This window comes from Nannospalax galili, unplaced genomic scaffold (genome assembly GCF_000622305.1).
Source record: "Nannospalax galili isolate Female #2095 unplaced genomic scaffold, S.galili_v1.0 scaffold302, whole genome shotgun sequence".
Lineage (NCBI taxonomy): Eukaryota > Metazoa > Chordata > Mammalia > Rodentia > Spalacidae > Nannospalax > Nannospalax galili.
Genome location: NW_008350120.1, coordinates 3,954,414 through 3,967,343, shown reverse-complemented (window position 1 = coordinate 3,967,343; position 12,930 = coordinate 3,954,414). Strand labels below are relative to the sequence as shown.

At 49.0% G+C, this 12,930-nt stretch overlaps 1 protein-coding gene across 1 annotated transcript in view; it reads right to left on the bottom strand.

Moving 5' to 3' along the window:
* Positions 1-12,930, bottom strand: part of Dpp6 (dipeptidyl peptidase like 6) — a gene marked incomplete in the record, with an annotated part of 754,370 nt that overhangs the window by 77,572 nt on the left and 663,868 nt on the right. The window contains 2 exon segments of the mRNA XM_017801700.1: positions 6,201-6,239; positions 7,753-7,876. Of these exon segments, the coding sequence (XP_017657189.1) occupies positions 6,201-6,239; positions 7,753-7,876 (163 nt within the window).

Below are 12,930 nucleotides of genomic sequence, written 5' to 3'. Positions count from 1 at the left end.
GAGCAGGTGGGTATCTGCAGCCCCCAGCCCGCCCTAGTGTGGCGCTGGCTCTTTGATGGGTAGGAAGGAGCTTTGGTACAGCAGCATCTATACCACTCTGAAACCCAAGTCTGGACGTTTCCATCAATTAGCTGGCTGTGCATATTGTGATTTGAGGAGCTCCCCAATAATACAGGAGTGGGAACAACTGGTAAATAAAGAGCAGCTGGTGCAGGAAAAACTCATTTCTCTTCAGGGAACGAACACATGCAAATATGTTAGACTCGGAGAAATAAACTAACATGTGATTAAAATGACATTTAATCTTCATGAATATTTGCAATAAAGTGAAACCTTTAATCTGCAAATATTGATTTTTCTATTTAGAGTTGGGAGTGTGGTATTTAACAGGAGGAGAGGATGGGGAAGAGCGGCCGTTAATTTGGCTTTTTAGACGGATTGCCATTTGCCAACAGTGGGTGGGTGACGCACCACTCCCCCAGTTTTCTGGGGAGATGTCTGCACTTTGGACAGAGATTAAAAGTAGTAGTATTAATTCTGGCCGAAAGCATCATGCTCGTAACAAGAAGGCCCGAGCCTCTGAGGTCACTGGTTCCATTGATCTCTAGAAACTTCTAGAGCACACTGAGGAATTTGGAAGCCTCTTGGAAACTGTTTCACATATGGTAAATAAATGTTTGTGTTTGAGTGTATGTACATGCACGTGTGTGTGCATGTGCGATGCCTCTGTGTATATGTCCATTGGAAGTCAGAGCTCCATCCTGGCTGTCCTTCAGGACACTGTCTGCCTTAGTTTTTGAGGTCTCTCACCAGCCTGAAATGTGATGATGTGGACAGAGCAAGTCCCAGGATGCTTCTGTCTCCATGTCCCTGGTCCTGGGATTGCTAGCACGCACCACCATGCCTGGCATTTTTTTTTTTTATGGGTTCTGGGATTAAATGCTTGCATGACAAGCATTTTACCAGCTGAGTCACCTTCCCAGGCCAGTAAATAGACATTGAGTGATAAAGTGCAGGGCTTTTAGACTTGGGAACCAGAGGGAACACTTCTGTCTCCCTGATTTGGTGCCTGGCTGGCCCAGCTCCCCTGTAGTAGCGGGCCCATGAAGCATGCAGGCTTGCATTGGTGAGGAGTTTCTCCTGTTACGGCTGGAACTCTCCAGTCAATTCCTTCCCTAGTTCCTGCATGCTCGTCCTGTCCTCCAAACTTCCAGTCCATTGACTGAGATCACCAAACCAAAATATCTGGTTAGGAAGGATGACAGGGACACATCCAGAGAGTCCCCAGCTTCAACCAACCACAGCTTGGGATGCTGGGGCTGGAGGGCCTTTGTAGATCCGCACCAGGGCCAACTTTAAGGTCTCAGCTGCAGTGATGACAATACACTTGGCCAGAAGGGATAGTCTATTTCTCTAGACTATTCCTAGAGGGGAGAGCACTTGGCTGGCATCCACACACACACACACACACCCCTTCTTTCTGGTTCTGTGGAGTCTCTGTGGGATCTAGGCTGAAGCCTAGGAAGGAGATGGAGAGAGTTGGAGACGCACCTAGGCAGGCAGATGACAACACACAGCTGGAGGCGCTGCTGCAGCCCCACCCTCCAGGAGGGAGACTGGTCCATCTGAGCAGACAGGACCCTCCTTGTGGTCTGAAGGGTTTTTTATAGGCTCTGTGCTTCAAGATGTTGAGTTACATGGGAGGTGGATGGGCAGATGGAGTATGGCCTCAGTGTATTGCCCTGGATCACACCTGCAGCCTCTGCTAAGATGTGCCTGAGCCTGAAGGGGCAGCCAGTGGCTTCTCGACAGAAGCCAGCAGGCCCAGACTTTCATAAGCTCAGGAGCTGTTCTAGAAGATGCCACAGTATCACGAGGGATACAGAAGGATTACAGATCAGTTTTGAAAGCAGCGACCACAAATCCCTTTAGGGAAAAAGTATGTAAGAAGCAGTGGTTTGATTACTCCAGAGCCCAGGCAGCTCTGAGCTCCACATAGAGTCCCAGACAGTGTCAGGTGGTCAGCCACACTGCAGCTTCTCACAGCAGCCCTTGATGGAGCTCATGACGCAGGAGGAGCTTGGAGGTCTGGAGTGTCACACAGCGTCTCAGAGGAGAGTGTTTTCGTAGCAGAATGTGGCCCTTTAAACTCAGACTGTACCACACAGTGTAAGTAGTTGCTTCTTCAGATATTGGCTACTTGCTCAGTAAATGAAATGTACATTCTAAGACACTGAAAACAATTCCTTTAGTCCATCCTGCCATTCCTTGGTCTCCACGCTGCTGGGAAACATCTGGTTGCTGGAGTCCCTTTGGGAGTTAGGGATGTGTACTCCGCGTCTGGGTTTGCATCCTCTCCTGGGTGGTGAGACGTGGTCAGAAAATAGGAAGATCTGGCTGGTGACTGTGGCTGTGTGGCCACTCTGCGGTGCTGAGGAGGAGGTGGGCAGTGGAGAACAGATGGAGGTTGGTCCCCAGAACCCCAGGACAATGCACTGTCCAGTCAGGCTGAGGTGGAGACAGAGGCAGGAAGTATCTCCCCAGGGGAGTGTCCTTGGGGTTGGGTGCATGGACATTGAACTGTATACTTCTAGCTGGGCTTTAAAAAATATTATTTTTATTTTATGTGTATGAGTGTATTGCCTGCATATATGTGAGTGCATCCAAAGTGTCATTAAGTGGCTGTGGAGGTCAGAAGAGGTTGTCAGATCCCCTGGAACTGGAGGAATGGATGGTTGTTGGCCGCTGGGAATTGAACCTGGGTCTTCTGCAAAAGCAGCCAGTGTTCTTAACCACTGTGCCATCTCCCTAGGACCCCCACCACCCCCAAACTAGGCTTTTCAGCCTTCTTTTACCTCCCTTCAAATCCAGTCTGTGTAATAGTCCCACATTTGCCCCATGCTACCCTGCTCCCTGGCTCTCCTGCGATGGGAGGCTGACCACCAACACAGTTTCTGAGTCTAGTTTGGGGTGACCCTCGCTCTCACACCTTGTTGGTTATGAACACATCCCGTCTCCCTGTCTAGGTCAAGCCATGTAAGAACTGCACCGTTGCTGATTTATGATCTAAAAATCCATTAAGGCAAGAGTCACAAAATAGAGCATTCTGATAAAGGTGAGCTAGCTGCTGCTATCTAGTTCTGTTTCTCTGCCAAACAAAACCACCAAGTCACCCCAACCACCATTCCTGGCAGCCACTGGTCAGCAATTTCTGTGGATGCATTTATTCTGAATGTTTCATATGAATGGAACCACATCACAGGGGCCTTTGATTCGTTTTTGTGTTTGCACATGTGTGTGATCTTTAGGATTTACTTCACATAGTCTCCAGCCTCTAAAGCCTGTTCTAACATGCTTTTCTGATAACCAAGTTAGGGGTTAAAAAAAAAATCTCAGGGATGACTCTGGGGTCAAGTTCCTAAGGAAAGTCTAGCTGAGCCGCAGCAGCAACTGCTTCAGAGGTTAACCTCTGACAAGATTATCCATAAAACCACACCTAAGAATAAGCAGGAGGGGCTGAGACATGGCTCAGCACTTAAGAGCATTGCTATTCTTGCAGAGGACCCAGGTTTGGTTACCAACACCCACATGGCAGCTCACCATCACCTGTGACTCCAGCTCTAGGTGATCTGACACCCTTGCTAGCCTCCAGGTACTGAATGCATGTGGTGCATATACACACATGCAGGCAAAACACTCATTCACATAAACATTTAAAAATTATATTTTAGTAGACTGGACACTGGTTCAAGTCCATTTGGTGGGGTCTCCTTGGCCTCCTTGATCAAGAGGACAGGTGACCTACCACCGTTACAGGACATTTTGAGAGATGCTCATAGTCCCCTGGAACTAGTCGACCTACGAGGGCAAGGAGCAAAAACTGTCCTTTATGTCCCTCTGACCAAATTATTATAGGCCTCAAAGTATGTCTGTTAAACACCCAAGAAGGTTAGTTCCACCAGTCTGGTACTTTTAGTTACTGTGTGTCATGTAGATAAATCTTGGGCAAAGACCAGTTGTTCTCAGATAAACCTTACCTAGACATATATTTCTTGATCTGCTATGTATAATTTGTCAGTAGGTTGTAGGAGTAATATGGTTCCCTCTGGTTTTCAAAACTGGCTAAGCATTCTTTATCTCTCGCATTGTATCACCCCTCCATCATGGTTTTCCCACTTAAGGTGCCCCCATTTCCCCCTTTCTCCCTTAATAATACCCTTCTCCTAGGTCCTATCTCTCTTGAGCTCCTTCTTTCCCTTTATCCCCTAGGTTCCTTGCAAAGCCAACCATGGTCGAGCAGGACCTTTGACTTATCTTCACATAGGTGGAACTGGTAAAAGAAAGGAGCCAGGGGCTCCTCCCAAGCCCATGTGACCCCTGAGGAACAGATCCTCAAATGACCTTAAGAGTAAAAATAAATTGGTTTACCTGGGCCAACCATATGGCCTTAAACACCCAAAGAGAAAGTATAACCAAAGATTAAAGGGGCCAATATAATTTCTTAAGAGTCCACGTGTATAGCTAAAGGCTACATAACAAGCAACAATGCCAGATAGGAGATACCTTCTTTTGAGTTGTTGGCCAGGGTGGCCAAAGGGACTCCCAGATAGTAACCCAGCATAGAACTGGGAAAATGAACAGCAGACCCCAATCTTATCTAAAGGAATATTGACAACTGATTGCTGCTAGATGAGGAACAGCTGATCCTCCTAAAACAAAGACCTCTAGATAGGCTGACTAGAGTCACCAGAAGGGCAAATAGTGGGGAATGGCTGAGGGTGCCAACACCACAGGAGACAGTAGCAGGGATATCAGAGCATAAGGGCTCTAGTAGGGGGAGGGAGGCTATGGGAGGGTGCCATCTGGGAACTGGGTGTATAGTTGAATAAGACGGTTTGGGATATTGTGTGTGATACACGCACGCACACACACATACACACAAATCAACAAATTTTTAAAAATGCATTATATTTGAGGAGGAAGCATAGAAATTTACATCATGCTAATTATGTATGAAATCTACCTGATGACTTTATAGACATACACAGGAGCCAAGGATGGCTAATAATAATCAGATACATACAGATTTGAGATGCATGAGCCAACATCTATTCTAAAATGAAATGGAGATCTTTTCTAAAGGTTAAAAACTCAATTTTATGTCTTACAGGGCTTATACTAAGTTCAATACTGTATAACTGTATTAATTCAACTGTGAACCTAGAAACTTGCACCCACTTATGAAAGAGATGTACTCTTGCTCTGGAGTGTGTTATGGAATATGTTAACGCTGTAGTGAAATGCTTCTTCTAATCATGTAGTTATTAAAAATTTTTAAAAATGTTAAAAAATAATTCTTCAAAGCATAAGAATTTGCTCCTTATTAGTAGATGTGAAAAACATTACCATTGAAATCTACCTGATGACTTTATATCCATGCTCAGATGCCAAGGAGCTCAGAAAGCAACCGAAGGTAGCTAGTAATAATCAGATATATAGAGATTCGAAATGCATGTGCAAACATCTTAATGTCAATTGCATTAAAAATGAAGTTTTCTGTATGAGACTATGTATTTTAATAATGAAATGGAGATTTTTTAAAGGTTAAAACCTCATTTAATTTTATGTCTTATAGGGTTTATACTGAATATAACTGTAATAATTCAACTGTAAACCTAAAAATTTACAGCCAATTTGGAAAGAGATGCATCTCAGCTCTGGAAATTGTTATTGAACATGTCAATGCTCTTGTAATGAAATGCTTCTTCTAAGTATGTGGTTATTAAATAAATAATTAAAAAATTGTATTTTAGAAGAATAAATGAGAATACAAACTGCGTTTCCATTTACTTCACTGTCCTTACCTGAGCCCCGAGCTCCACCTGCCTTCCTTCACAACTGGGCAACTCCTAGGGCCTCACCATTTTGAGAGTGGAGGTTTCTCCAAACACTATCCTGAGGGCCAGTGACTTCCAAACTATCTTCCAGGGAACTCGGCTTCTAAAGACTGCCTTCTAAGCTTCCCAGGAGGACGCAGAAAAGATGGTCAGGCACGCACTGGCCCAGCCACACAGCACACACACTTGATGACCCCAGGAGCCCTGAGTCATGCTACCAGGGAAACCATGAAAACTGACACCATTCTGTGACGGGCCCAGGGTTCAGGGTGAGGTGAGCTGGGGACTGCGACGCGGAGTTACCTGTCTGTGGAGCCAAGCTTCGCTTTCGTCCTCGTGTTTCTGAAATAAAAAAGGAGCATTAGAAAACAGGCTTTGTTTGTTTGCATGTTCTGTACAGAGAATGATTTGACTTTGCTGTGTTACAGGACAGCTGCTCATGCACAGAGCGGCCGCTGGTGCTGTGGAGTGGGGAACTCTCTGTTGACTGCTGTGTCCCCTACCGTGGCTCACATCCCAGTACCAGTGTCCTCAGGGAAGAGAAATGCCACCGTCCCTAACAACCAGGATGATCCACAGCAGGGAGCAGGCCTGTGAAAGTTGGTGCATTTCTAATGCTTGGCGGTCACCACTGGCCAGCCTGTCCCCACTTGGCAGTCACACTAGCTGGGAGTGTGCCCATTTGGCAGTCACCAGGGGCCAGCACATCCCTTTAAGAGGCAAGCCTCAGGTGCTGGACTGTTAGAACTGGTGAGTGTGCTTGTGGATGCTGGGTCAAAATTTCCATTTGTAACTCTGAGAAACAGTCCTGGAACCAGAGCCGTTCAAAAGGGGTCAAAGCATCTATGAAAGTTGATCTATAGAGCTGTGTGCAAAGATACACACACCAAATAAAAAACAAACCTCAGATTCTAGAAGATGTCTGCTGAGCACAGACTATACTGTCCAAGGTGCCATCAGCCTGGTGGCAGACTGGCCGTGGCCCTGGGGACAGCTGCTCTTTGGTTTCATGGTGGGCGTGTGTAGGACAGGCACAGAGGTTTGGATGGTAAGTAGCACACAGCTGTTCAGACTTATGTCCTGTCTGCCTGCCTTCCCCTTGGGCAATGCCCATTAGAACCATCCAGAATTGCTTCAGGTAATCTAACAGGAAATCTTACTGTACTATCCAACTAGCAGTTAGTGCTACAAACAGGTCACTGTGACCTGCCCCAGAACTCCCGGAGCAGTGTCCCTAGAGCTGCCCAGTAGGACCCACAGGCCTTGGTGAATCTGTCCAGGTAAGCCTGGTGCTTCTTGGTGGAAAGATAGAGGCCAGATCAAAAAGTGTTTCTGGAAGACCTGCCTGAAGTGTGGACTGATCTTCAAATCAAAGCCAGGTGACCTCCTCCTTAGGGCTGTAATCCAGCCATGTGGAGGCAAGGCCTGTGGGGTGGGGCCTGACCCTGCTAGTCTCCAGCGTCCTGCCCCACCTGGGCCAGGGGCACCTGGCTCTGGGGCAGTGCAGGGCAGAGCATGCCGGACTGAGTGCTCAAGGCAGCCCACTCGGGGACTGGGCCTGTCCTGCCACCACTCTGGAGCATCAGAGAAGAGTGCTGTTCCCAGCTCAGCAGTAGCCAGTGTGAAGGGAAATAGACTTCCCTGCTAGGACCCCAGTGAGCCACAGGATTGATGCTGTAGCAGTACCTGACTTGGCCACCAGGTGGCACCCAAACCAGAGTCTGGCCACTATCTCCAATGGCCCTGCCGCTAAACCAGCGCTTGCTTCACATTTGCCCAGGGCGCTCCAAGGGATTGGATGCCTCCTCTCGTGCTTACAGCCACTCCTTCACCGGCCCCCATGGCTACCCTGTACCTTAGTGCAGACCCCTGTGGTGGCATCGCAGAGGGTCAGGATGGACACGTTCTGGGCCCGGTTCAGCCAGGTCACGGCAACCTTGGTGCTGGTGGCCCACTTCACCATGGTGATGTAGTATTCCCTGAGAAGACACAAGACACAGCAGAGTGAGCGGGACCAGCAGGAGCCGGCCACACCCCAGGTCCGCAGACACTGTGTACAGGTGGCCAGCAGCCAGCAGGAGCAGGCCACACCCCAGGTCCGGGTACCGCAGCCACTGTGTACAGGTGGCCAGCAGCCAGCAGGAGCCGGCCACACCCCAGGGCCGCAGACACTGTGTACAGGTGGCCAGCAGCCAGCAGGAGCAGGCCACACCCCAGGTCCGGGTACCGCAGCCACTGTGTACAGGTGGCCAGGGCACTGCTGGCACCTTGGACAGCACCACTTGTGCTCTGGGCCTCAGAAATGAGGTCATCAAACACGCACGTGGTCTCAGAGCTCTAAGGAAAGCTGAGCATTAGGGTGGTCAGCACCGGGTTCGTCCACCAGCTGGGCTGTACAGCCGAAGGGGGGGCTGCCCTGTGAGGTTTGGGGTCACAGCTCCGGCTGATGGATTTCTATTGATTTCAGTTTTCACATCGCAGTCCCCATGAAGGCAGGATTCTACAGAAGCTGGTGCTGTGGTATGCGGGGTGAAGGGCCCTGCAGAGGGGCCAGGCAGAGACGTGAGGGTGAGAGGGAGGGAGGAGGGTCCCCGAGTGAGGGACTATACCAGGGGCTCCTCGGAGAGATTCTGAATTGGGTTATTGAAGGTTCTGTTCTGTTTCTCTCTTCTTTAGGGACAAAATACCCAGGATTAGCGAAGCTGACTATGTCCCTGGGCTGCCAGGACCTTGGTTTGCTAGTCTAACTGTCACATGTCCAATTTTACCCATCTGAAAATACCACTGTGCTTTGAGCCACCCTGTGTTAAAATTGGGCATGTGACTAGCATGGTTTGCTAGACTAGCTTAGACTAGCAAACCAAGGTCCCAGCAGCCCAGGGACATAGGCTATTACCTAGAGCCCTAAAAAACTGGGATCTGTACTTCACATTTAAGAGGAAGAAGAAAATGTCAAGAAGGTAAGTTTCCCAAGTAAATTATATTCAGGTGACTTCCCAGAATGTTCTAGAAGCCAGTCAAAACATTTGGTCACCTGCCTGGTATTTATCTACAATATCCTTGGAGATATACCCCCCAGAGGTGGGCTCCTGTGTTTCAAGGCTACATGCTGGGGCATCATTTATAATGGTGGAATTCAGTCATATCTGAACGCTTCTAGGAATAAGCATTCCTAATCTCATTTTGGTCCTTAAAAATATTTCAACAAGGGCTCAGTTGGTAAAGTGCTTGTCCTCAGAAGCCATGGAAGAAAGCCAGCACAGCAGTGTGTGCCTGTGGTTCCAGCACTGTGGGGAGCAGACAGAGGCCCCTGGCTAGACAGCCTGGCCGAATTGGTGAGCTCCAGAGACTCTCTCTCTCTCTCTCTCTCTCTCTCTCTCTCTCTCTCTCTCAAAAAGGTAACCTGATGCTGGCATACACATGTTCTCCCACACATGTGCACCCACACACCCACATGTATGCACACAGTATTTCAAGAGCTGTGCCAAGCCCCTGCTTCCCTTCTCATTTTTGGTGCTGTCATAACACAGTGGGTGGAGGTCAGCAGTTTGAAGACCCCTGAGGATCATGTGCTAAAGACCCACCTGGGCATTGCTGGGTGCAGACATCCAGGGAGTGGGTGTGAGGCTACATCACACCTGAACTTACTGCCAGCAATGCCACATATGTGGGAGGTGAAGAGCGAGGGCTCCAGGAGGATGGCCTCTCCCCCAGTCTCCCTTCTAACAAGGGGGCTCTGCCTGTTTCCTTTGTTGGCACATCACCCTGCACCCCATTCTGGCTGGGTAGGATTCTCCTGCACCAACAGCCTCATGGAGTGAAATACAAATTCTCTGCTTTCTATCGCTGATTTGTGGGGGTCAGTTCTCTCCTTCCACCATGTAGGTCCCAGGGATCGAATTCAAGTCATCAGGTTGGTGGCAAGTACCTTTACCCACTGAGCCGCCTTGCCAGCCCCTCTATCCCTGATTTACATATGACATGCTCTAAAGGGGAAAAATGGATGAATGCACCACTCTCTTCTAGAAATAAACTATCCAGTGCTACTTCTGAAACAAACCACCAAAAATGTCCTCAGGCTGTGTGCTGTGGGACGGTGTGGGAGGGGCTGTGTGCTGTGAGACGGTGTGGGAGGGGCTGTGTTGTGGGATGGTGTGTGCTGGGCTGTGTGCTGTGGGACGGTGTGCGAGGGGCTGTGTGCTGTGGGATGGCGGGTGCAGGGCTGTGTGCTGTGGGACGGTGTGCGAGGGGCTGTGTGCTGTGGGATGGCGGGTGCAGGGCTGTGTGCTGTGGGACGGTGTGCGAGGGGCTGTGTGCTGTGGGATGGCGGGTGCAGGGCTGTGTGCTGTGGGACGGTGTGCGAGGGGCTGTGTGCTGTGGGATGGCGGGTGCAGGGCTGTGTGCTGTGGGACGGTGTGCGAGGGGCTGTGTGCTGTGGGATGGCGGGTGCAGGGCTGTGTGCTGTGGGACGGTGTGGGAGGGGCTGTGTGCTGTGGGATGGCGGGTGCAGGGCTGTGTGCTGTGGGACGGTGTGGGAGGGGCTGTGTGCTGTGGGATGGCGGGTGCAGGGCTGTGTGCTGTGGGACGGGGTGGGAGGGGCTGTGTGCTGTGAGACGGTGTGGGAGGGGCTGTGTGCTCTGGTTTTGGAACAAGTCACTAAGAGGCACATCTTTGGCTGGAGAGATGGTTCAGATGTTAAAGGCACTGGCTGCTCTTGCAGAGGACCTGGGTTCAGTTCCCAACACTCATGTGGCAGCTAACAACTTTCTGTAACTCCAATTCCAGGGGATCTGATGCCCTCTTCTGGTCTCCATGGGCACTGCACACACAGGTGCATTTACAAACATGCAGGCAAAATACTCATACACATAAAATAAAAAGTTAACAAAATAAATGCACAGAGCAGTGAAAAAGCCCCATGGTATACTGGCCTGGGCCGTGTGGAACCTGCTCTAAAGATGCACCTGCTTATGGCTACTCTGGGTGTTCTGGTTTGAGTGAGTTCCTAAAAATGAGACTCTTTTTCAAAGCTCTCTAGAAACCAACTGATATTAACAGGAAGGAGAGGGAGGGGGCATATCAACAACAGAACATTTAATTCATGATAGTCAGTTGATTTGAGGACCACTCATGACCTGTCTGCTCTGGCAGACAGGAGACCAGAGCATGTCTAAGCATCACCTAACTGTAGATCTCTAGTGCCATCCCTGTCCCTACTAAATGCCCTTTGAATGAGTGAATATTTTTGTACACAGATAGGGTCCTTTGGAGCAAAGAAAAATTTGGGAGCAGTTAAGGAGAGGAGGAAGTAGGCACAGTCTCCTCTGAGCAAGTCAGGACTGGAAGTACCTTGAGAGAGCACAGCGTTGCGGTGTGCCTGCTAGGTGGATGGCAAGAGACAGACAGTGCAAGAGGCATGCTTGGATGATCATTGGCATCACTTTAAAATATTTTATTATTTTTTATGTGTATGAATGCATAGCCTGCATGTAGGTAGGTGCACCCATGTCGTGCAATGCATGAGGAGGTAATAGGGTATCAGATTCCCTGGAACTGGAGTTTACGGACAGTTGTTAGTCACCATGTGGATGCTGATAATCAAATCCAGGTCCTCTGGAAGAGCAGCCAGTGCTCTTAACTGCTGAGCCGTCTCTCCAGCCCCTGGCATCACATATAAAAAGGAACATAATAGGATTTCTGCAAGCAATGCTCTCAGATGTCTGTCTTTTCCTCAAGGACAGATCTGCTCACAGATACAGTTACTTCAAGTCCTTAGGGCAGAACACATGGAAAACAGGTTCCACTTAAAAAATGCAGAGATGGGCAAGTGCTGACTCACAGGATGGACAGAGGCCTTTAACCTCAGTGTGGGTGGGGACTTAACCTGCAGAAGGAAGCTTCCCGGCAGAGTGTGGGAGGATCACTTGCAGAAGCTTGGCTGAGGCCTGGATCTCCAGCCAAAGGGGCTGTCAAATCAGAGCACAGTGGCACTTGCTGGTGAGCAGTAGATGAATTTTTTATTAGCCCACTTGTTTGCCATAAAATATTAATAGCACATCGTCTCTCTCACAGGGATAGATGTGCCCTGTCTTTTTTGGGATTTCAGATGCTGGGAAAGGCTCTGACATTCTGGGCAATAAAGGGCCAAGTGAACAAAGTCTGTTTAGCCAGTGAAATGAAGATCTGGCAATTAACCCTGGCATCTTTAAAGCAATGTTTATTCCATGGATGAAGCTGGGACAGAACACATTGTGAGAGGGGAATTTGTTTTTTAAAAGGATGTGGTTTAGTAGAGGGCAGCTTTGAGCAAACTGTGAGCCTAAGACTGCTTGACAAAGCCCACAGTCCTGCCTGGTTGGCTTCAGAGCCATCACACAGCTGCCTAATCGTGTCTGCAGGCAGAGTGCACCACAGACAGTGGACAACTGATACTTTAAGATAGATGGCTATTCGACATCTTTCCCTAAGTTCAAGTTCACCAAGGACTAAGAGTGGACCATGCTACCCTTTCCTTCTACCAGAGGGGCTAGCTACAGAGCAGGGCTGGATGGCAGGTGAGAGAGGATCAGGTGTGACAGACCTGGGGGACTTGGGCGTATGTCCAGCAGTTAGATGCTGTGACTATGAAAGGATCGACTGAAGAGGAGTGGCAGAGAAATTCTTACTGAAGCCCTTTCCTACATCTCTAGTGTAATATATTCAAAACCTGTTCACACCATCGCCCAACCGTCTGGTCATTTATGCTTCCACCTGTCCATCATCTCTTAATTGTCATCCATTCTCCATCCATCATGTATCCTTCCACCCATCTAATCACTCTTCCTTTTATCCATCTGCCCACTTACCTAGCCACCCATTCAGTCCAACCATCCATCTAGCCATCCACCCATCCAATTAATCCATCTAATCCAATCCAACCCAACCAGCCACCTGTCCCAATCTAATCCATCCATCTGCTCCATCCGCTCCGTCCACTCCATCCATGCATCCATGCATCCACCCACCCACCCATCCATGCATCCATGCATCCATC